This window comes from Rhodofomes roseus (genome assembly GCF_022264815.1).
Source record: "Rhodofomes roseus strain CIRM-BRFM 1785 chromosome Unknown C8Q71scaffold_5, whole genome shotgun sequence".
NCBI classification, from domain to species: domain Eukaryota; kingdom Fungi; phylum Basidiomycota; class Agaricomycetes; order Polyporales; family Fomitopsidaceae; genus Rhodofomes; species Rhodofomes roseus.
In genome coordinates this window covers 562,722-585,715 of record NW_025952961.1, presented here as the reverse complement: position 1 = coordinate 585,715, position 22,994 = coordinate 562,722, and the positions used below count along the sequence as shown (strand labels likewise).

The window sequence follows — 22,994 nt, the reverse complement described above, 5'->3', positions numbered from 1 at the left end:
CAAACCATGCAAGGCCAACGGCGCGTTGCTGGAGGAGCAGATAGTGGGGGAAGAGCTGTGCGGCGGTCCGGTGAATGCCCACAGCGTGTCTGACAGATCACGGACGTCGAAGGATATGTGGGTTCGAAGTCGCGTGGGCAAGGCATGTCCGGGGCCGAGGTATGCTGTGGACTCATTCTGGGGACTCGTCGTCCTTCTCACACCACTCGCACACAATAGTACTCTGGGAACCCAAACAATCCGCGAAGCTTCGCGCATCGCCCCTGGCGCCATGGAGGCCTCCGATCCCCCGCCGTGATAGATATTTCCCAGCAGCGTCGGCACTGACAGCCCCATCGAGGCGCATGTACGTCGGTAGTATGTCCAGACATTTCTGATTGCAACAGCTTCGCTCGTCGGAGCCGCACACGCAGCAGAACCTAACGCTGAATACGGCACATTGACGCGGGACTATTACAACATCAAGTGCGCCCTCTCTTCTTCCTCCTCACTGCTTCCTCCGGGTCCTCCTCGGCCTGCCCGTTCGCCGCCACCTTGTCCTTTTTCTCGTGCACGATCTGCTTTACCACCGTCTCCCACATTGTGTCATTCATCCCCTTCGCCTTCCCGAGCTGCTCGCGCAGCCTCGCGACCTCCGCCTCGAGCTCGAGCACCCGCGCTTGCGCCGCCGCGCCCGCTGGCGGCGCTTCGCCTGGGCCCCCGGCGCCAGTCTGCACGAAGAAGGAATGATCGCGAAGGAGCTCTTCCCGCGAATACGAGAAGAAGACTTCCGATTTTGACTGTTGGCAAGCCCTGAGCCTCGCGTGCGTCTGTAGAACGGAGAGAAGACGTACCGCTGGTTGTGGTGGGAGCATCATGGCTACCTCGTGCAGGTCTCGCGCTTTCGCGTCGCGCATGCGTTGGAATGGCGCTATGGGCCGCACAGGGACCTCCTTCGTCTCTGTACCGGCGGCGAGAGTGAGGCTGACATGTCCGACGAGATCGGGTGGACGGAGGAGCGTCATAAGGTGTGTGATGACCATTCCCTTGTGCGTGCTGAGTGTGCGGAGGAGTTGATGCGAAGCGATGTCGTATGTATGGATATGCCCTGTCGCCGTGCCGACAAGGAGCAATGACGATGTCAGAGATATCGACATTGTCGTGACCGGTTGACTGGAGGATGGGTTCAGCGAAACGGGCGCGTTAGTAGCGGAATGCTTCCTACCCAACAGAGATCAACCGCTTCTTTGCGGCTTGTGGGTCTTCGTCGTTGATACGTATCATATCATTCACTCCTCCGCCCCCAACTGCCTCCATTGCAGCGCGCCCGAACTTGTCCTCGCGCTGCCGGAACAGGTTCACCTGGTGGATCGAGCCGTCGGCGGACCCAGCGAAGAACAGGCGCTCGGTGGCGTCCCACACGAGGCAGGCGATTGGTTGAGGGAAATGGAAGGTCGTGAGTAGTGTCTTTGATGACAGGTCCCATAGCTGGTGTACTTGGGTCAGGGCAATATAGTAGTCGAGAAGCACAGATGCTGACCTTCGCCGTGTGATCCGCCGAGGATGTCAAGATACGGCACGATGGGAAGCTACCTGCTCCACAAAGTATGTCCGTGATTGGTAAGGAGTGGTCCGAGAGGTTGCAATACGGAGTCGGCAGGTCGTTTTGTAGGTCATTATCGAGTAGTCTATGGGTATGCAGACGTCAACAAACGTAGAGGGAAAACAAACAAATTATTTGTTGACCTTGATACGGACCACACGCTGACGCTGGAGTCATCACTCCCTGAGATGAGTGCTGCGCCGTCTTGAGTAAAGCGCAGTACGTTCACTTGGCGGTAGTGGGCATCCCATGCGTTGTACATGATCCCGGACGCAACCTACTGCAACCATAACTTGTTCATTTCATGCCTACTATTCACACAGGCGAAACTACTAGCCTCCCATAAGAATATCCGTCCTTGTACTGTGCCTCCTGCACAAAACTCGCCTTGAGGATCTACCGCAATGGCAGAGAGCTTCTCTGGTAGGACAATCTTCAGAGCAAGCTGGTCCTAGAATGGAACCACGAAGTTGGTTGCTATGTTGGTGCCATAGTCGATGTTACGCTCACCTTCTGGTAGTTGTATACATTCATGATCGACTTGTCTGACTGAGCCGCGAGCATGAACCCACCCAAGCCATCACGAGACTGGACGACCGCGGTACAGCGCGGAGCGGCTGAAGTCTGCTTGAATGATGCAAGAGACGTGCCCGTTTGTATATCGTGCAGGGATATGGCCCCGGGTCCAGGGGTGGACGAGGAGGGACCTGTGGCGCACAAGATGCACTCGTGCAGATGCATGACCGCGAGTTCACTTGGGGTTGGCGTTTGCTATTTTGATGGGTCGTGCTAGCCCTTCGCAGACCCTTGTGTAGACAAGCCAAGTTGAGGCGAGGAAGCAGGAGAGGAAGGCAGGACAGCAGTCCTGCAGACTCGGTGGAGACGACGACTACAAAATTCCGGAGGCGGAATGGCTGAAGATCTGAGATCTACACTGGCACGTGCGGTGACCAGATATGATGCAAATGTCCATATATGGATGCGGCTCATACAGCGCTCTGGCCATGAGTGTTGCACGAGTGTCTAAGAGTGTGTCTTGAACTTTCTATCACGTTCCCGACAGAACACAATTGCCAGCGCCCCTCAAAACCTTGTGTTAAGCGTTCATATCCCTCGCATGCTCCGACACGTCCTCCTCCCACCCTCCTCCTGACGACTACTACTTGCACGATGGCGACGAACCTGTACGAAATACTAGGACTCAACCAGAGGGCCTCACCCGAAGACAGTGAGTAACCGACGTACGTCTGACACTACAGGCGACACACTAACCTACTGGGATTTCAGTTCGGAAAGCATACCGCAAAGGTGCGCTCAGGACGCATCCAGATAGACTACCACCGCAGACATCCGAGACGGACAAGGCCGCTGCAGCAGAAGAGTTCCGTAAAGTGCGTAACCAGTGTCTGCTATCGAGTTTGCGTACTCATGAATCTATAGGTGAATAATGCATATGAGGTCCTGAGTAACGAACAAAACCGCAAGGTAAGTTGTGGAGCGCCATATACCTCTCGGTCATATCAAGTGGCGGCGGTTGCGGTCATGGCATTGGGGCATGCACTGCGCGGGCTCACGGAAGCCCTTTTCGACTGTTACGGCCCATCTTATACAGTGGCGCCATGGGACAGTCACTATATGCGCGGCATGCCGTTTGCTATGACCTTCGAAAGCCTATCCTCTACGACGTCGTCGAGAAGGTTGGACTTTTGTCATACTATGTGGTCTCTTCTGTGGTCATCGCCTCATTGACGTGGCGGAGGATGTTTCATCGTGCTGCCGCCGCTTCGTCTCTCAGCCAGGTACATGCTAGTGGACGTCCATCCGTAGAACGTACCCTATCTCTGGGCACGCCGACTCTTCGGCCGCGTCTATACAGTCAGAATTGTGTACGTGCTAGCTTGCTGAGGATCACGATGGTGCTCTGAGGTACCAGGAGCATACCACACGCGCTATGTATGAGTGGTGTTTTTTGATATGCTTGTACCTGTCGACTTCGCAAGTATGCATATCTAAGTAGCAAATTGACTGTCCCTTCACAGCTCTATGATAGATCTGGGGTCTGGCCACCCCCCACCGCGCCGGAGCCAGATGCAAGGGCATGGCGGGGCGCCCGCCAGTCCTCATTTGATCAAGTATTCTCCGGCCCCTTCCACAGCTCCGGCTTTGGCGGCAGGCCATTCTCCTTCACCGACCCATTCGACCTCTTCAACTCCCTCTTCGGCGACATCCATAACCTCCACCGTTCCTTCTTCGAGGACGATGTCCCGTTCTCCTCAGACCCGTTCCCGAGCTCGTTCTCTCGTTCTCCCTTTGGCGACCCGTTCGGCTTCTCCACTCGCTCGCCTTTTGGTTCCATCTTCGGGGCGGGCCCGATGTTCTCTGGGCTTCTGGATTCGCCAAGAGGATACAGTCAAGTGAGCGAGGCTGTTGGTCGCAACGGGCATTGGGTGTCGCAGAGCACGATGTCTCGCAGTATCAACGGACGTACGGAACAGATCACGAAACGTCGCGACGCACAGGTAAGCGAGATACGCAACTTATATCTTGTGGTGACAGCTAACGGGCTCTACGTAGGGTAACGAACACATCGTGTACTCTTCCCCGGAAGGTGAACGCTACACGATTAATGGCGTTGACCAACCTCTCCCCGTCACGAATGGTAATGTAAATCCCGGACTCATTGCCGCTGCGCCACAACCGCCTCCTGCGCACACAAGACCACAGCCGCAGGCCATCATGGCGGCGCCTCCTGCACCGGCGCCAGCATACTACGCCCCTCCTCCGGCACAGCCTCAGCCAGCAACCGCGCCTCCTTCATACTATCCCAACAATGCAGGATCTCCGGTACCTGTGTACTCGTCGAAGCCTGCACCGTTGGTAGACCGTGCCCCTGCTCGTCATCGCGACGCTATGGACGTTGACCCCGCATCGGGCATGAACAGGCACCGCAGCACTAGCAGCAATGGACACGGTAGTGGTAAGTCCGACGGCCCTTGAGCCTTGCTATGGGCCTTAATTGCAGGTGCTGACTGCGATACTCCTGAAGGATACGCAACGTCTCTCCGTTCGCACCATCCGGACAGGGACCGCGAGCGGCACTACCACAGCGACCCTCGGCACCGGGATTCGCACGACGGCCGGCGCGCGCACCACTCTCACCACAACTCCCAACCCGCGCCGGAGCCCGTCCACGTCGCCGTCAGCAACGGCGACGCCCGCTCTCACCACAGCCGCGACAAAAGGTCGCGGCTCGGCGGATGGTGAGGTGTCTCAGGCAGGTGCAGCAGTACGCTGCAAACACTCCGTGTTCGTGATGACTGATGGTTCGTTTGCGTGTAGGTTAAGTGGCCTCACGAAGCTGCTGAAGCATCGGGTTCGGCGACAGGACACGCACTAGTCGTCAAGGATCATTGAATTACTGTTACTTACGTTGTAGTCTTGTCGGATTTGTTCTCTCGCCCGCTCTGCCGCTCTCCTTCGTCTTGCTCTCACCTGCTCTTTTGGATCGCGGCTCGTTGTACAACTACCAACCTTCGACTCATCGCGACGGACCGTAGGGTATTAGATTGCCATGTAATGTATTTAGTCTCGCAATCGTTCGGCTCATCCTAGCTGAGCAGACGAACATGCGTTCGTGTATTGAGTACGTGTAACTTAGTAGTATCGACACTACAGCCGCGCTGCGGAGCGCGATCAAAATACAGTGCGGGGCGCACGCGCACGCGCGGCGGCCCATGTAAGTATCATACACCGAACAAATGCGAGAGATGGAAACGGAGCGGGTTGCGGGCTAATGACAGGATGGGGAAGTGGAACCGAAAACGACGGTATGGTGCGAGCAGAACAGGGAAAGAATACCAGTGCAGTCCGATAACTTACTGTGTAGCCTACGGAGTTGAAGGAGAGTAGTAGGACAGTGCGAGCAGGACGAGAATGTGTCGCGGTCCATGACCTGGCATAGACGGAAACGAGGAATGTCTGATAAGAATACAGAGAACTTATAACACCACCGAGGAAATCATCATGCGACTGTCGTGGATCGCGTTGCCATAGGCGGGAACGCGGATGACATCGGCGAGACTTGTGTCTGTTGCGATGAGTCGTTCCCGAAGCGCGGCTCGCCTTCTGTGTAGGAGGCGGACAGCTGGTGAGGTGCACCGCTTGTGCTGGGCGTCTGTGGGCCTCCGGGTTGCGTCGGCACCTTGCCGATGAACCAGGACGGTACCCAACCTCGGTCTCCGGTCTCCTCTTTGACCGCCTACGGACATGTAGAATCAGCGGAACTTACACGCAGCACGGATGGCTCTACTCACATATGACCAATGGTTGTACCGCTTGAATACGCGGAGGTAGTCGTCCTTCGCGAGGTTCAGCTCCTCCTCTCCCTTCTTCTTGTAGTCCATCAACGCGATACCCGGGAAACTTGTGGACAGGATACTGAGCGGCAGTATGGGGGTACGATCGCCTGGTGACTGCGGAGGCGAATGCTGAGAGCCACCCCTTGTGGTCGCCTCCGCAATAGCTGTCGCGACAGGGACACTGGTTTCGAGGAGGCAACCAGCAGGTACCCATCCTTGCTTGCTCGTGTCCGGTTCGACCACCCCTGAGCCTTCTGGGTCTCGCTGGACGACCCACCACCCTCTCGCTCGTGACAGAATGATGAATGTGTCTCCACTGAGAGGATGATTAGCGCACACTCTGAGTAGACACCAACTAATGGAGGTAAAACTCACACAACCACGTCGAACTCGTCCTCCTGCTCGGCCATATACGGGTAGATGGCCACAGCATACGAAACCCCAGTTGATGGTGGGATCTCCCTGAGCACTGCAGGAGGTGCCGCATTCTCTGAGCTATTCGCAGCATTCGACGTACTGGCGTTCTCCGCCGAAGCGCCGAGCTCATGTGCGCCCTCCTTATTCTCCACCGCAGGCGACATGAGCTCAGGCCAGCCTGACTGCCCATTGGGCACCGCAGACAAAAGCCCCGGCGCCGTGGGGTGGTTGTTGACTTGCAACCTGAGCGGACGGCCATTCGCGTCCTGGCCCTGTACTGTTGGCTGGGTCTGCCCGGACGACAAGGGTGGTGACTTCGAGGACTCTCCGGAGGCTTTGCGCGCGGCCTGCTTCTGTTGTGCAACGGCGATTGGTGACCGGATGTCTTTGATGTGCTTGAGCATGAAGACAGGATTCTTCTTCGCGTCCTTGAGCTTCTGGAAGAGAAGTAAGGGCTTCTCGTCGTAGCTTAAACACCTCTCTATGCGGTTCCCTACACGCCAACAGATCAGAAACGGAGGTGGCAGTGTCCCGTGTCAGACGTACCAGGCGCGCCATAACAGATGAACATGGCGTAATTCTGCCAGTCGTCGTTGTTGATCTTGTACTTCTTCAGCGCGGCAGGTAGGACCTTCCACGCCGGATCGTCTAAACTGACCTTGAAGCTCTTCAAGTTGTCGGAGCTGTCCTGCCTCGTCGGTTCTTGCCTGAGCGCGCGCAAGTTGTCGGAGCTATCTTGTCGGATGGGTTCGTGTCGCAGCTGCTTCACAGGACCACTGGGTCCGGCGGCCGCGTGTGACGACTCTCCGCGGGATTTGTCTGAACTGCCACCCCGCGAGTTGATGTCGTGTTCAGACCGTTGTGGCGACGCCTGTGGTGAGTCGACGAATTCGGGAGCGGCAGCCTTCGTGGGCGAACGCATGGGTTTAACAAATGATGCCCACTTGAACGAATGAGACCGTACAGGACTGTCCGTCTCGGCCTACGCAGGCTGTCAGAGGGCGATGTGAGGGTGTATGAGGGGGACGTACCTGTGACCTCTGTGAAACTATGCTGTTTCTGACACTGCTCACGTCTTCGACGCACGAGTGCAGGCTGTCACTCAACCTGCGGTTCTCCTCCTCCAGCATTCTCAATCGTTCGCCTACACAGCGAGGTAAGCAACGAACAGGATGAGAACGACGCGGACTAACCCTGATCTCGAAGTAAATTGTACAATTTGTCCACACTCTGTTGCTCCTTTCGCTCCTCTACTTCCGCTATCCAAAAGCTATCAGTGACGCATCTTCTGAGGGAGAAACGGTATAGTTACAAGGCGGTACATAGTGATCCGATTCTATAGGGATACCCTGAGCGAGCTTGATGTTGTAGACACCCTTGAGGATCGCAAGTCGCTGGCCAATGGTCGCGATTCCAATTTCCTTCATGCCCTCGGCGTCCAATAGACACAACACCTCGCCGGATATCCTATGCTCTACGACGGTGTCGGTCAGTGGTCTTGCTGCTATCAATGCAGAAGTACCGAACTACGGACCTCGGATTTGGTTCTCGTATTGTGGTAGGCCGAGCTTGACGAACCACGCGTGGACTGCAGTCTCGTCCCAATCCATTATATTTGCGGAAGGTGGATCCATGGCGAGACGAGGGTCGCGGACGTGAAGCTAGTGACAACCAAAGACAACGTTGACCGGTGAAGGTTCTCCCGCAGCGTTCGCTGTAGCTGGACTTGCCAGTGGCCGGTTCAGACTTGATTGTATGAAAGTCGACTCTCCAGAGGTCGGTGGATGCGACGACAAGCAACAAGACGGAGGCGGGGAGAATGAGAATGGGGAAATGCTGGACGGGCAGAAAGCAGTTGCTGTTGCAGCAGCCGCACTGCGCCCTGAGATCTGAGAGCCGAACCAGCCTGGTTCAGGAGCCGCCAGATCAGCTCGGGCCGGGGTAAGCGGCGCTTCGCCCGACGCGCGCCAGGATCATTCTCTCGACTCGACCGTCGCGTCTACTTATGTTCAGCGAACTCCATCTCGCCGCTGCAGGGCATGGACGACTTGTACGCTAATGCCTGGGATGAACCGTCCCAACCCCCTCTCTCCGACTTCAAGCCCTCGACAAGCTCGAGCAAAAGTTGGCTCTCTCCGAAGCTACCGGACGCGCACGAGGAGGCCGACTTAGCGGCACCTTCATGGTCAACTGGAGCTGGGATTGGTTGGAATGAACCCTCAGACAGCGCAGGCTTCTCCTGGGGTCAAGCCGATACCGATCTTGCCTGGGGCGCAAGCTCCTACGATAACATTCCCATTGGCAAGTCTGTAGCTACCGGGGAGGAAGATGTGCTCGCCGCCGACCCTCCGGTGGTCCAGGAAGAGCCTCCTCCGTCTCCGGCTTCTCCAAGCCCAGAATCCTCACCAGAAGTGCGTGAGCCATCGCCTCCGCCTCCGGTGCAAGAGGTGTTGGCTACTGCAGTGCCTTTCGCGGATGCCGAGGTCCTCTCACCACCCGCAGAGCATGATGCCTTTGGTACGTTCGAGTCCGCTCTCGCCCCAACCGAGGATGCAACGCTAGCACTGGAAGAGAATGTGCTCAATACGGACGCCTGGGGCTCAGCGTGGGCGAGCGAGTTGGAGCAGAAGGAAGCAGAGGAAGCCGAACGAGTGGACGAATGGGAGGCAGCGCGACAGCGCAAGGCTCAGCAGGATCGTAAAATTGTACGTCTCATTTGCTCTTCGGGGCCGAGCCGCCGCTTAATATCTGTAGCCTCCTTCGGTTATGGCCGCGATGCTCAGGGATTGCGAGCAATTCTGCGAAGAAGCTTGGCCGGAGCCTAAGTCTCCAGACGCTAAAGACAAGGACGAATGGAAAAACAACTGGCGCAGAGGGATAGAAGGCGTTGAAGGTCTGTAAGTACAGATTATGGTCGATTATTGATCCTGCGTATTGAAACATTGCAATTCGATGTGGGATTTACGCAATATAGTGAAGCCCTCGTCAACACGTTCCTACCTCCCTTGTCTCTTCAACCACCGGTACAATTCGGAAAGGCAGCAACTGCGAAGCGGATGGCCATGTCTGTTCGTTTGACCAAGAACATGGCGATGTCTAAGCGAAGTCCAATGGCGCACTACCTGACCGCCAAAGGGTCAACAGCGTGGGAAGTTGCTGTTAAGGAGCGCAAGGAGGTCATAGGCGACGACATGCCCGCAGGTTGGAGGATTCTCGAGAAAGAATCCGCAGGGGACGCCGCAGCTGGCACAATCAAGGAGAAGAAACCCGCGGGGCGTCTCTTCTCGTTTTGGGGACGCCGGGAGTCGAGCACTACCAGTGCTCATACGCGGTCATCATCGCAGTCCGATGCAAGGGACGAAACAAGTTCGCGGAGCCCCGTCGTGGAAAATATCGGACATTCGAGACGGCCGAGTCAAGATAGCGTGCGATCTCTCGCCAGCGGCAGTGCTGATAAAAGCGCACCTCCTACGAGGCACTCTTCCTCGTCACCTGCACCATCCGCGAACGCCTCTACATCCTCACTTCCAGCTGCGCCTGCACGGTCAACTTCGTACGCTGACGCGCCGGAGCCACAAGTCGATACAAATAACGCACAAGCGCCCTCAGCTGTATCCCGGTTCTGGGACAGGTTCTCCCGCCGACGCAGTACTATGGGTTCCGGTAGTCCAAGGAACTCACTTGCGTTGTCATCCGACGATCTCGAGTTTCTTGCAGAGATACCTAGCGCGAATGATGGTGAGGATGACGAAGAGGCCACTTTGAAGGCGTTCGAGAGCGTGTTCAACTCCAAGCCTCAGCCGTCTGTCTTGCCTGCGCCTCTCCCTGCGCCTCTGCCGCCACCGCCTTCAGTGAACACAGCTGTTCGAAGCGTTGCTGGTAATGTCATGGCCAGTCTGCATTCCCCTATGGACAGTCTGGACTCCTCGCTAGGTTTACTTGACTCCAGTGCGTTCACGGCTGCCCCAGCAGCAGTCGTGTCGATCAGTAACGCGGCGCCCTTGCAACCGGTGACTGCTATCCCTGTGCTCCAGCCGTCGAGACCTGCCACGCCTCCCGTAGGCTTGTCCAGAAGAGACACTCGGTCTGCCAGCCCATCGCCCTTGTCAGTGGAGAGGAAAGCCATCCCCGTACAACCTTTCTTCCTGCCCTCTCCTCCCTCCTCGCGCTCTCACACTCCAGTCCCCGCCGCACGAAGTGCCCTCAGCGAGCCGGCGCGATCCCAGACGCCGCCTGTCACGCAGGAGGCCGTGCAAAGGGCCTCATCGTCGAAGCTCCCTCCGCCGTTGCTCCCGCCACCATGGGCGCCCACGCCTACATCAACGTCATTCTCAGTTGCAGGTGGGACCGCAAACCCGCCAGACACTCCCACATCGGCGTTGCCGCTGGCGGAATTGTATCCGGACGCGTATCAGGCGCAGGCGAACAAGAGCGTGGCGTCCAGGCCTGCCTCCAGGGCGCGGATGGCTGCATCTCTCATACCGCCGCCGCCGACGAGCTCGCAATCTAGTGGCGCACTGCCGCCGATATTGGCGCCGCCGCCTGCTCCATCTAGGCAGCCGTCGGTGCTACCACCGTTCAACCCTCCTCCCGCCGCTTCCAGGCAGTCGACGTCGACGCCGTCTCCATTTGTACCCTCCAAGCCGTTCGCATCCGCGAAACCATCTGCCCTGCCGTTAGCCTCATCCACTGACGACGATGATGAAGAGTTCTCTGACTTCCTCTCGTCCGCGACCGTCCCCACTTCATCAAAACCCCTCGTGAGGTCCATTTCTACCTCATCGCGCTCGTCGACGCCCAACAAGACACCGCCCTCCTCTGTGGGACGCTCCGGCGGCCGGGCTCCTGCACTAGCCCATCTGCGGATAGGATCGTCATCCCGAGCATCGGCGTCGGGCACGTCTGCCCTGCCTGCGAAGCTGGCGTTGCTTGACGATGGCGACGACTTCTCCGATTTTCAGGCGTCCCCGGCCACGGGCCAGCCGCCGTCGTCCAAGCCATACAGCGATGATCCGTTCTCAGACTTCCGGTCGTTCGCGTCGTCGCAGCCTTTGCGGCCGCAACCGCCGTCGTCACAATCGACTAGCTCCTTCGACGCGGTGGCGAACGATAGCGCAACGTCGGACAGGACCTTCCTCACGCCCAAGAAGGACCCGGGGTTCGACTTCCTGAACTCATACACTTCTTCTCTGCGCACCCCTTCGCCTCCGAGGCCTCTATCAAAGGCACCGCCAGTATCATCCACCTCGTCATATGCGTCTGCACCGGACTCAAAGAGCGTGGCCGATGCCTCTATGACCCGAGTCAGCAAGGCCGCCTCGCATTTACACACACTCAACCTCATGGAGAAGGCCGCCTCGCGCCCAGGCCGATGGCCGGCCCCTCCCTCGCCCCTTCCACATGCTATACCCGGTCCTATAAACCCCTTTAGTGCAGCGTCCGTGGATCTGTTGGGTGATGATGGCTCCCCACAGCGGCCAAGCGTCACTACCTCACATTCGTCGCCAGCATGGATGAACCCTTTCCAACCCGCTTCTAGTACTAATGGGGGCTCTGGGATGGGAACGGTCCAGATACTACCTCCGCCGCCATTGTCTCAGTCTCAGTCGCTACAGTCCACCTCTCTTGGGTCTTTGCAGCGGATGGGGTCACCGCCGACTGCCAGTCATTCGGGGACGACTCCAGCTGTGACACCTGCGCCGGCGCAGAGCACGTCGAAGACAACTGGATTGTCCGCGCAGGACTTGATGTTCTTCGAGGGACTCTAGGTTATGTGGCTCTGGCTGCATCGCTGTAATGTTTTGCATACGGTATCAATCTTACGAATTCACGGATCAAAATCAATCATGAGGGACGAGTCCGACGATCTCACCAGAATCCAGATCCTCCGCGGTCAAGTGACAAGACGTGTTATCATGGCCCATGCGGTACGGTGACCACTTCTCTATGCTATGTAAGTGCTTACCGACAATTTATAGAGTGTATTTGCAGGTTCAGTATGAAGACTTGTATTGATCAATACTGTGATGGCTCCACATACCACTGGAAATACGCCACATCTAGCTCCACTTCCGAACGTGTGAGCCTCGTGTTACGACTGCAGATAAGTACACTCTAGTACATCCCGCTCTGAATGGGTATCACCGTGACGACAGCGCCTTCATCGAAGCGCTTGCGACGTCTCTCATTGCATGTGTCGTGATTGTCCGCGGGAGGATAATCACAGCTCTGCATACCCAGCACCTCGTCAACTTGACTGGAAGTAGGTCGTCTCCCCGCCATATTCCCCGCTTCCTTCCATACTTACGTGCAATGCGGCGACTGAAAGTCTGACGATATCTCGGTCCACTTCCTACCCGGGCCTCATGATCACCCCACTCATCAGCATTGTCCGGGCTGGGTACTATCTGAATTGTGAATCCACATGGGACTCATCCGCCAGCATGGCACAACCAGCTCGCCGCTGGTATTGTTTCAGAGACATACAGGTCTCCGGACTCTCGGCGACTTCGCCACCATGTGAGGCACCTCACGAGTCCAAGCCATTTCGTTCGATACGACTCGAACAAGAAGCTTCGCAAGCTTTACGAACGACAACACGATGCTCAACACACAAGTCACCTTGGCCGATCAGCCGGTGTCTCCCACAGCGTCCCACGCGGACGTTGAACAAGTCGTCAGGACGAGGTGTAGTGGCACTGTAACAATCTTGCAGTTGAAGTGCTCTTCGAACGGTATTTAAGGGCTGAACGAGGTGGGGCAAACTATCCAGCTTCACATGATGTTCGCGTCTACGTCGAAACCGGTCTTCACCCTTTGTGCATTCTTCCTCCTCCTCTCCGCTCAGGTTGTTCAGGCAGCCAACTCCTTTGCCGGATCCAGCCTGTATTATGCGGCAGGCCTATATGAGGACGACAGAACTACCCTACTCAAGTGAGCATCTTCCTGTTCTATCAGCCGCTTCTGTGTTACTGACGCATGTCGTAATTTTCCCAACGTAACAGAGGGCTGCAAAGCGCCGGTCTGAAGGTGCTTCGCGTGTGGATTGGCGGTCAGTCCAGCAGCCAGAAGGTATAGATTTGCCAACTTAGCAAGGCTCCTACGATGTCTGATACGGCTGATTGGCAGGGAACCAAGATCAACCCTTTCAATGACCTCGAGCCCAACACTCCTTGCAACGGAGATGATTCTTGCTACGATGACACGGTCCTCGAACGTCTCGACGATTTCATGGTGGCGGCCAACTCCTACGGAGTCAAGGTTCTTATCGGTTCCTCCTGTGTGAACGTGTGACCATGATTTTGACACACCTTTGACAGCTCCTGATCACCATGCATAGCTACAACGCTCTGGGGAGTAACGACGCCTACGGCAAGTGGTACGGTATCGGCGACTTCTACTCGGACGACGAGGCGCAGACCTACTTCGACGCCCGTCTCGACCATATCCTGAACCATGTGCATACTTCGCTCAATAAGCCCTGGAAGGAGTTGAGCGACTACATCTTTGGATTTGAGGCTGAGAACGAAGCTATGATTGGGGATGTAAGTGTCGTGATCGGTCTGCGGATCAAGTTGACATGTCCTAACATTTTGTGCAGGGCCAATCCTTCGTCGAGGCTCATCAGCAATGGTACATGCTATGTTCCTTGCCGAATCGTAAGTCAGAGTTTAACGTGTTATTCGAACAGGCAGTGCGACCGTGCCGGGACGATCAAGGGTCAGCTTGGCGATAACAGTGGGGTGAGCCGGGCTGCTGTGCTCGTTCTTGATTCCATCTCACGTAGTTCATACCCGACAGATTCTTGTTTTGACTGGCGGAGAGTCGTGGCTGTCCGAGTCTGTCCAACCTGGGTTTTTGAGCTGCGATGCATTGGATGTCATCTCGATCCACGCCTACGGTACCGGAGATCTCACCACATCCGCCTTGAAGCCATACGTTTCGCAAGCGCAGTCCGCTGGCAAGAAGCTAATCTTGGAAGAATGGTGATCACCGATCGTCTTCCACATTGTATTCTACGATACTGACCGTGTACTCTTTCACAGGGGTGCATGCTACTTCGACACCTCCAACAACGACTGCCCTACGGGAGATGCTCTGAATTCGGACACGCGCAACGGCAACATCATTAACTGGGCCGAGCAAATTGACGCTGCGGGGCTTCCTTGGCTGTACTGGCAGGTTCTCCCCAACGCTGACCCTCACGTACGTACTGCCTTGTCTCGTCGCGAGGTATATTGAGTAAACTGCTGACGCCTGGTGACTCGCAGAGCGGATACGACTACGAGATCGGCCTTGTGGACGACCCGTCCTGGAGCGCCCTCCAGCAGGCCGCGAAAGCGGCCGCACAGGCCACAGCCGCGTTCGACTTTTCGGCTTACCTTCTGTGAAGCGTCCAACGTGCCGGGGGAAGGCGGGTCGAAGCGGATATGTATGAACAGTGTATTCGTACTTTTATCTTCTTTTTTTTTTTGTGGAGCGTTGCACCTCTCGGCGCTGGGCCTGTATTACTTACTGTATGATGTTAGTGTACTTACAACCTTGAGACTACACTTCTGTTAGTGGTCTCTGATTTACCCACTCTTGCTGCCCTCGTATTTCTCTGACTATCGACATCACTCATCTGAACATGTTTGCAATTTAATCATGGGGCTCTTCCGATCCTCGCGCGGTCACTACGCAAACGATCATAGAGATCTCACCAGTACAGCCGAGGTGAACATGTGCATTCAGACATTTGACAACGGCCGCAATTCTTGGGCACTGTCACATTTTATGAACACGCTGCGGTCAGAGTCAGGCAGTCACATACTCGGCAGGAGTCTGTTTGATTTTGGACACTGTAGACGTCTTCTGCTTCTGACAAAGCTTATGGACGTGTGTAAGAAGGGATAACTCACGGTATTGCACCCTACGTGTCTCCGTCAATCATTGCAGGAGGCTAGATCGAGCGGCCTGATTCTAATTCGAGCCTAACGCGGACGAAGCGCACGACACAAAACTACTCCACTGGCGTCGTAGGTATAAATAAGATCCCCGCGCTTTATCTGGACGACGTACTTACACGCTTTGCTTGGTCGCTCCGAGTCTGTACGTTCTTCTCCCCACTCGCTCTGACCTGCAATTATGTCCCAGTCGCTGCGCCTTGACAAGCTGTTTGACGTTCGTGGTCGTATTGCCCTCGTCACTGGCGGGGGTACAGGCCTCGGATGGATGATCGCTGAAGGCCTCGCTGTGAACGGTGCACGTGTGTATATCACCGGCCGCCGCAAGAACGTGTTGGAGCAGGCTGCTGCCAAGTTTGCGCAAGAGAACAAAGGCGACGGCTCCGTCACAGCGTGAGTGATACATACATGTTCAATCAGGAGGAATGGTCTGAAGAGCGTTGTCAGACTTGTTATGGACGTCACCGACAAGGCTAGTATCTTGGCCGTGCATGATGTAATAAAAGCCCAGGAGGGCAGGCTGCATATCCTCGTTAATAAGTGAGAACTTACTCAGCGATCAACACGCATGCGGTCTCACCTTTGCTTTGTCAGTGCGGGAATTGCTGGACCATTCGCAACGTTCTTCAACGACCCGAGCGCGCCGGAGCACAAAGATGCGGAGACGCTCGGATGCGCACTGTTCGACAGTGCCTCATTCGAAGATTGGGCCAACGTCTACACCATTAACACCTTCTCCGTCTACTTCGTGACGACCGCGTTGCTCGGCTTGCTGGCGAAGGGAAGCGAGGATGTTCCAGGGTATACGTCTTCTGTGATAAACCTTGGGAGTATTAGTGGCAACACGAAGCTAGCGCAGAACAAGGTATGATTTGAGTTTTTGCGACACTTTTGTTGTGCTGACTGTATCAATAGTTCGCGTATAACTCGACAAAGAGTGCTACCACGCACTTGACCAAAATGCTTTCCACTGAGTTCGCGCTGAAGAAGATACCCATACGTGTCTGCAGCGTCGCGCCCGGTGTCTTCCCGTCCGAGTTAACCGACCCAATTATAACGCCGGATTTGGTAGAGAAGCATGCGAACGGTATCATACCCGTGCCCATGGGCAGGGCTGGGACGTATGTGAAGCTCAGTCATATCGTCAGGATGTATATTAATTCGACGTACCAGTGCTCAAGAGATGGCAGGAACCGTGATCTATCTTGTGTCTCCTGCTGGGTGCTACACGACAGGAGAAGAAATTTTGACTGATGGCGGCTACATTGCTGTGAATCCTTCTATGCGATAGGTGGAGTGGCCATTGATACATGCATGTAGGCAGTTGTATGACTAGGAACACATGAGCGGAATGGACGAGATCATGGGAGTCCTTACGATTGAAAGCCTTCAGTTCTGTGCATGACAAGGCTCGGAGTCACACTTACTAGTACGTTAGAAGAATATGAAAGCCAGAATTTCAGATATACTGGAGTTGGCCAACCCGAGAGTCGGATATTCAGAATTGGGTCGAGCCGTTAGTCGTTAGCTCGTTAGTCGCTGCGGCGTTCAAGTCTCACACAAGGGCCAAGCTGGTGGCCAACATGTCAACGGATCGGAATGATCGGATCGGATCTGTGGCGGTGACGAGTCGTCCCGAATCCCGATTAGGCTATGGTGGTCGAAGCGACTCTTCTGCCATGCGCGACTTCCGGTTCGCATGACTTGGACCCTTCGCTCTTTGCAAGATAACCTACTTGGATCAGACTCGCCGCAATATAATTGCTTCCAGCACCGGGGCCCGCTGACGTTCCACATAACGTTATGCGGGTTACGCATGACTCCGGCATGGGCACCCGGCGGACGTCAATGTATAGATCATGGGTTTCCGCTCCTATCGCGCCGGCTAGTAAGTTCTGCTTTGCCTTTGGTCGATTGCTGACGCACACACGACACGTAGCGAGCCAGTGCTCAGTGAGTACTTCACGCGCTGTAGGCATTTGCTCAATGCGCCCGGGTCGTGACTAGGTCAGAAGGATACGTACGGTGTTCGAACATTTGCGAGACCTCGTCAGTATGACGGGTAATTCCAGAGGTGGACACGGCAATTTGAAGACGAATAGTAGCACTCCCGTGCGTACCCCCACCCAGTGCGACATCTGAAGTTACTCAAAACACGTGTTGCGAGAGGTACATGATACACAGTGGTACATACTTCGCCATTGGGTCGTTTGCTGGAAACTAGTCTACTGCCTGCTCCACGCCGAAAGCAGAGGCCTCTGAATACTTGTCTTCCACGGCCTCTTCCGCCCGACCATCACGCACGACCAGCCACGATGCCACTTTTTGAAGTTCTTCTCTCCCCTGCGGTATCTGAGCGTCTTCGCACGCATCATTGAGCCCGGCCGGCAGAAGTCTACAGTGTCTCGTTTCGGTTTCTTCGTTGCGATTTGAAGCAATATGATAATTGAGCGAGTCCGGGGAGATATAAAGCTCGCGACAGCGCAGAAGAGCAACCAGACTGCACCTTACACCCTTCACCAAATCGGCCCCATCAGTGGTGACTCGACAGTATGCCGGTTGTCGAGCTATTGACTTCTCAAATACGGAACAGCCCTCTCCTTCTGGTGGCGGTTGTACCGACACTGCTCATCTTTGCTTGTGTCATTGTCTATGTACAGAATGCCTCTGGGCTGCGCTCATATCCAGGTCCATTCCTCGCCAATTTCACGGACGCTTGGCTGTTCTGGGTGGTAAGCCGCAACCGTTGGTCGAAGACGGTAGACGAGCTTCATCGGAAATACGGTATCGACTTCTCATCGTACGATGGCTGGCTCGGTGATTGATTGCTCATGTCATAGGCACCTTTGTTCGTCTCGCCCCGAACCATGTCTCCATCTCCGACCCGAAGGCACTCCCTGCGATATACGGTCACTCGGCCGGCTTCATGAAGTCGGAATTCTATGACGTCTTCGGTCCCTTCACCGTCAGCAACATCTTCACCACTCGATCTCGCACTGAGCACGCACGCAAGCGGCACATGGAAGCGCACATGTTTGCACCGCAGAGCATCCGGGCGATCGAGCCCATCTCCCACTCACACGTCTCCGAGCTCCTTCGCCAGTGGGACTACCTCGTCTCCCGCGTGAAGGAAGCCCAGGGCGTAGGTCCTCGTCAAGGACTGCTTGGGTCAGCTGCGTGGACCGTGGAAGACGGCCGTGTATGGTTCAACGCCATGGATTGTGGGTATCACATTAGCGATACTACGTCTGCCTCTGCATGCTGATTTATGACTGAATTAGGGTGCAACTATTGGGCATTCGATACCATCGGTATGCTGTCATCAGCAGTGCAGTATGGTTGACCCTCGCGTTGACATCGGTACTAGGTGACCTTGCATTCGGTTACCCCTTTGGGATGCTCAAGTCTGGTAAGGACATCGCAAGGGTCGCAAAGAACCCTGAAGAAGGCTTCAAAGCGATCGAGAAAATGTCCCAGGGCTGTGGCGAGCTTTCGATCGAGGAAGAAGAAATACCTTACATCGAAATCCTCAGTACGCGTGCTGATGGGAATGCGTGCCTTGGGTGGCTCCCGCGGCACTGGCGGACAATTGTGCAGCGGTTCCCCGGCAGCGGTTACAACAGCCACGCGGCGTCGGGTAAAAAGCTCGCAGCTCTGGCAACCATGGCTGTTGCGCGCCGCATGGCCAATTTGAATTCGAGTGGAAGGCCGGATATGCTACAGAAGCTGTTAGAGGTGCGGGACGACGAGGGAAACCCCTTGAAGCCGGAGGAACTGGGCTCGGAGGTCATCGTGCTGATCGTGGCGGGCTCGGACACCATTGCGAAGTGAGCTCACCATTGTGCATGACATCGCTTAGCTGACCGAATTAATAGCACTACGTGTGGAACGATCTACTACCTGGCCCGTGAGAAGCGCGTGCAGGCGAGGCTGCAGGAGGAGCTGGATGCTGCCCTCGCTGATGTGGATTCCGACGTAGTCCCGTACGACGTCGTCAAGGACCTGCCTTACCTCGAAGCGGTGATCCTCGAGGGGCAGCGCCTGCACTCGACCGTAGGTGCCGGATTGCCTCGCGTCGTACCCGCCGGCGGCGCTACAGTACTGGGGCATCATTTCAAGGAGGGCACCTGTCTCAGTGTTCCTCTTTACCATCTCCATAGGGACGAGTCTATCTGGGGCCCGGATGCGCCCGAATTTCGGCCTGAACGCTGGATCGAGGCCAGTCAAGAGAGGAAGAAGGAGATGACAGCCGCGTTTGCTCCTTTCTCCGTTGGTCCCAGGTAAGCGTGCAGTAGGTTTCATACATCAGCACTGCTGATGACGCTGCGTAATAGGGCATGCATCGGTCGCAACCTGGCTATCATGCAGCTCCATATTATCTTTTCCACGCTCTTCCGTCGCTACGACTGCTCTCTCAAGCCTGGTGCTCCGCCGGTGAGAACCCATCTACCTCCGACTCGGAGCCAGTTCCGCTAACCGAAAGGATTGCTATCACAGCTGCAGAGCCGGGACTCGTTCGCTCGGAGACCACTCAACTGCGTAATTGGCATCAACCGCAGGAAACACTAAATACTCCACGTTGATAGGCCCGGTATCGTGTCACGCGAGCAAGTTGACATTCGGCATCCTGACGTTGGTTACCCTTGGGTTGGATCAGGTCATAGTGTTGCTTCTCACTGGCATGAACCGTGCACTGATGTAGTTCTATTCACTCTGCGTCGGTCGTGCAATACAAACACATTGATGCTACCCCTTCTCTCTGGTACATAGACTATGATCACCCTGTGACTATTCATGCTTCGCACCGGCTAAGAAGCGAAGCTCGTCCTCTTGCACTTACGGCTTGTTGAAGACAATTCGCTTGTGTGCTGTACTATGCAAAAAAACTCCAGACGTCTATAGATGTTCAAGCCAACATGGAGCCCATCGCTTCATGCCCAATTGGTGTACTGTAGATAGGACTTGAAAGACCACAACGTGATTGAGGATAGTACAATTACATTAGACATGTTTAGAACTGTGCGCGGTACAACGATGATAGACATCCTTGGATTGCAAATGAGATGATTTTCTTCATCAGCGATGAAGAATTCCGCCGGAGATGTGTAGCAAAGCTTCCACTTTGAGTTTCCCTCGTCCTTTACCTCGAATGAGGTTCCTCCTCCGAGTCGATGACACTATGCTTTTCATTGTCAGTAACCCATTCCCACTCCGTCTCCGCGTTGCCTTGGCTTCAAACCATCCAGCGCGTTGTCTTATTTTGCGCTGCGCAGACCATCGCCCGCGCACGCTCGCACGTGCGGCTGATGCGCCGGTCGTACATACCCGCGGTCGTGCGGTATCGCCAGAGATGGCATCCATCTCACCGCCTGTGGCCCATTCCGTCCAATCATCGAGTTGAGAAGTCAACTCGGAATCCATGCTCGACCCTGGCATAGCGCGAACGAGTCCCGACATATGCTGAGAAGGCTCGCTTCATATCAGCGTCCGGTAATCCCCAGCTTGCATTCGAGAGCCACACGGTCTTGAGGCAAGGACATCGAAGTCGGTGATCCTCTGGTTTATCGGGGAGTGCTATCGGCTGCGACAATGCATCCAGCATTGGAGACAGCACTTCCAAACGGGTATAAGGTTCGGGCGACACAGCGAACTCGATACTTTGGAGTGAGGGCATCAGGTGAAGGAGGCGTCGCCATTCCGCCTGCGAGATACTGGCCGACTGGGCGAGACCAATGATACGGACGTGTTTCACCGCGGGAAGGTACATCAGCTCGAAATTGATTGACGGCTGACCATCCTCAGCGTCGTCTTCGTGTTCTATATCCCACTCCCAGCTAACCACCAGTCTTGCATCCGGAGACGACATGCAGACAACGTAGCTTTCGTTGTCGGCAGATTCCGTGTACACCAGGAAGACTTCGTGTACTCCCGACGTGATGGCTTGCAACGAGTGGCATTGCCGCGTAATGTCCTGACTTGAGATCGAGTAGCCGACCAGGCGTAAATCGACCTCCGTCGTCCGCGGAAACCGGATGTGAGCGAGGGTATGGAGTACCTCGTCTTGCAGCCCAGCAAGGCACAGGTCTCGCAGGTTTGGGAGTTCAATAGTAGTCGTCGGATACAAAGTGTCGTCTGACCACGTACAGTCGACGATCCCGATGAGGAGGGACTCCAAATTCGGTGACTGGCTTAGGACCGCCAACAGCTCCGCAGTAGAAAGGCTGGCTTGATCCCGTAGGTCCAAGCTTGTTAGGCCTGAGAAGGTCGCTAGCGACAGTGGTATGCTGACGATGGTGACATGTCTGAGTGCTGGCATTCGTCCGTTGAAGGGACATGCAGCTCTCGCCGCGGCGAGTGTACGGGGTGGTTCGGCGACGTCGACGTCTGCTTGTAGATAAATAGACTCGAGAATGGGAGCCGGTTGTTGGAATTCAGCAAGGATGTCGACGGTCTTGTCCAAGGGGTATCCCGACAGCTCGAAGCGTTCTATGTGGTTGCTGTGTGTAGAGATAACGCGAACAATTGGGAGAACGTCTGTGGCGGCGGATGAACCGACGACCTTCACCAATAGCGGCGCTGCCCTCGAGCGACGCAGCCACTCTTCCACCATCCATAGCGTGGTCTTGTGATCGACCACAATTCTGCGCCATAGCCGCGATCGTGCCAGAGCTACTCGTCTCCATTGATGGCAGACTTGCGCAACGATATCGCTGGCGGTGGCCACATTGGTGTCAGCGTCGTTGTCCTGATCGCAGATGAGCATGAAGATGGCCTCGAGGAGCTCGACCGGAAGCCTTGTTATAGGGGAGGGATCATGAAAGAAGTAGCGTGCATTGTCTCGGTTGAGGACAATAGACTCCATAGCTACAAAGGATTCAGTCTGCGACGCGAGATGGAAGCGCGACTAGATGACTTACTGAAGTACAAATGATATCTCGTCGATGATTGAGAGTTGTCGTACACGCACGAATGAGTATTGACGGTTACAGGTTCAGACACGGGAGAACAGAGACCGGGGGAGAACAGAGAAGGGGAGTAATCGCGAGTGGCGTGCGCCTTTCATACGGGTGGCCCTGCACAAAGGCTTTGGCCATGATCACGTGAGCGTGTATCGACCAGTCGGACCAGACCGTCAGACAATGGTCTACCCCCCAGTTTGAGTGAGACCTTATGATCTCATCACCACAACTACTCATCAGTGTTTCACTTTTACGAATTCAGAGTCAATAGGACAGTGATTGAAGTCATCGGTAGAATCGACGTACGACGTATTTCTCATTTGCCTTAATATACTTGCCGAGCTAGGCTCACATCGCGGTTCCCGGGAAGCTTCGAGTTATCATGATAATGGAGCCCGTGGGCTAATCGCCGGGTGTCTAAAGATGTTCTCACTGCCTGCTATAATGCAAACTTAGTCCTATGTATTTGTTGATGTTACTGATCTATGCCCAGGACAAATTCACCGACGTACCTCGGGGAATAAATTTGTATGTCAATTGGTGGTTTGGTTGGTCTGTATCCGACCAACGTACAATGAACCTGCTTCGTGTGTATTTCATCAGGTAGTAGCAAACCGTGTCGTTACTGGCGCTGTACTTCTCGGTGACGCAGCGAGTTGCGAATCGAGCAAACATGTTTTTATGATGCCTCCGGTTCAAAATGCGCAGCACAGTGCACAGTGATATTTTCGGT

At 55.3% G+C, this 22,994-nt stretch overlaps 8 protein-coding genes across 8 annotated transcripts; 5 read left to right on the top strand and 3 right to left on the bottom strand.

Moving 5' to 3' along the window:
* Nucleotides 1–419: 419 nt before the first annotated feature.
* Nucleotides 420–2,461, bottom strand: C8Q71DRAFT_467110 (WD40 repeat-like protein). Its single transcript, XM_047918729.1, has 7 exons — nt 2,093–2,461; nt 1,920–2,033; nt 1,726–1,859; nt 1,520–1,667; nt 1,205–1,467; nt 834–1,152; nt 420–779 (listed from the first exon to the last, which is right to left on the bottom strand). The coding sequence occupies exons 1-7, from the start codon at nt 2,321–2,323 to the stop codon at nt 462–464; spliced, it is 1,527 nt and encodes a 508-aa protein (XP_047781541.1). The 5' UTR covers nt 2,324–2,461; the 3' UTR covers nt 420–461.
* Nucleotides 2,462–2,752: 291 nt separating this feature from the next.
* Nucleotides 2,753–4,846, top strand: C8Q71DRAFT_855197 (uncharacterized protein; the record flags this gene model as incomplete). The annotated part of the gene is made up of 6 exons (XM_047927155.1): nt 2,753–2,810; nt 2,870–2,973; nt 3,023–3,067; nt 3,622–4,101; nt 4,157–4,559; nt 4,629–4,846. The coding sequence occupies 6 exons, from the start codon at nt 2,753–2,755 to the stop codon at nt 4,844–4,846; spliced, it is 1,308 nt and encodes a 435-aa protein (XP_047781540.1).
* Nucleotides 4,847–5,603: 757 nt separating this feature from the next.
* C8Q71DRAFT_820966 (uncharacterized protein) lies at nt 5,604–8,203 on the bottom strand (the record flags this gene model as incomplete). The annotated part of the gene is made up of 8 exons (XM_047926192.1): nt 7,892–8,203; nt 7,670–7,831; nt 7,551–7,616; nt 7,389–7,501; nt 6,904–7,339; nt 6,316–6,850; nt 5,896–6,256; nt 5,604–5,840 (listed from the first exon to the last, which is right to left on the bottom strand). The coding sequence occupies exons 1-8, from the start codon at nt 7,989–7,991 to the stop codon at nt 5,604–5,606; spliced, it is 2,010 nt and encodes a 669-aa protein (XP_047781539.1). The 5' UTR covers nt 7,992–8,203.
* A 133-nt stretch (nt 8,204–8,336) lies between these two features.
* Nucleotides 8,337–12,273, top strand: C8Q71DRAFT_466917 (uncharacterized protein). The gene is made up of 3 exons (XM_047918728.1): nt 8,337–9,062; nt 9,112–9,254; nt 9,332–12,273. The coding sequence occupies exons 1-3, from the start codon at nt 8,397–8,399 to the stop codon at nt 12,123–12,125; spliced, it is 3,603 nt and encodes a 1,200-aa protein (XP_047781538.1). The 5' UTR covers nt 8,337–8,396; the 3' UTR covers nt 12,126–12,273.
* A 595-nt stretch (nt 12,274–12,868) lies between these two features.
* C8Q71DRAFT_830475 (glycoside hydrolase) lies at nt 12,869–15,003 on the top strand. Its single transcript, XM_047926354.1, has 9 exons — nt 12,869–13,290; nt 13,362–13,428; nt 13,486–13,617; nt 13,677–13,901; nt 13,958–13,989; nt 14,048–14,099; nt 14,158–14,342; nt 14,403–14,562; nt 14,628–15,003. The coding sequence occupies exons 1-9, from the start codon at nt 13,136–13,138 to the stop codon at nt 14,745–14,747; spliced, it is 1,128 nt and encodes a 375-aa protein (XP_047781537.1). The 5' UTR covers nt 12,869–13,135; the 3' UTR covers nt 14,748–15,003.
* A 480-nt stretch (nt 15,004–15,483) lies between these two features.
* On the top strand, nt 15,484–16,593 carry C8Q71DRAFT_795137 (NAD(P)-binding protein; the record flags this gene model as incomplete). The annotated part of the gene is made up of 5 exons (XM_047925593.1): nt 15,484–15,695; nt 15,723–15,842; nt 15,897–16,167; nt 16,218–16,423; nt 16,476–16,593. 5 exons carry the CDS (start codon nt 15,484–15,486, stop codon nt 16,591–16,593), a joined length of 927 nt encoding a protein of 308 aa, XP_047781536.1.
* A 1,178-nt stretch (nt 16,594–17,771) lies between these two features.
* C8Q71DRAFT_466818 (cytochrome P450) lies at nt 17,772–20,068 on the top strand. The gene is made up of 7 exons (XM_047918726.1): nt 17,772–18,086; nt 18,143–18,523; nt 18,584–18,613; nt 18,670–19,129; nt 19,178–19,582; nt 19,637–19,736; nt 19,800–20,068. Exons 1-7 carry the CDS (start codon nt 17,855–17,857, stop codon nt 19,869–19,871), a joined length of 1,680 nt encoding a protein of 559 aa, XP_047781535.1. The 5' UTR covers nt 17,772–17,854; the 3' UTR covers nt 19,872–20,068.
* A 623-nt stretch (nt 20,069–20,691) lies between these two features.
* Nucleotides 20,692–22,164, bottom strand: C8Q71DRAFT_855191 (uncharacterized protein; the record flags this gene model as incomplete). Its single annotated transcript, XM_047927154.1, has 1 exon — nt 20,692–22,164. One exon carries the CDS (start codon nt 22,162–22,164, stop codon nt 20,692–20,694), a length of 1,473 nt encoding a protein of 490 aa, XP_047781534.1.
* Nucleotides 22,165–22,994: the final 830 nt, after the last annotated feature.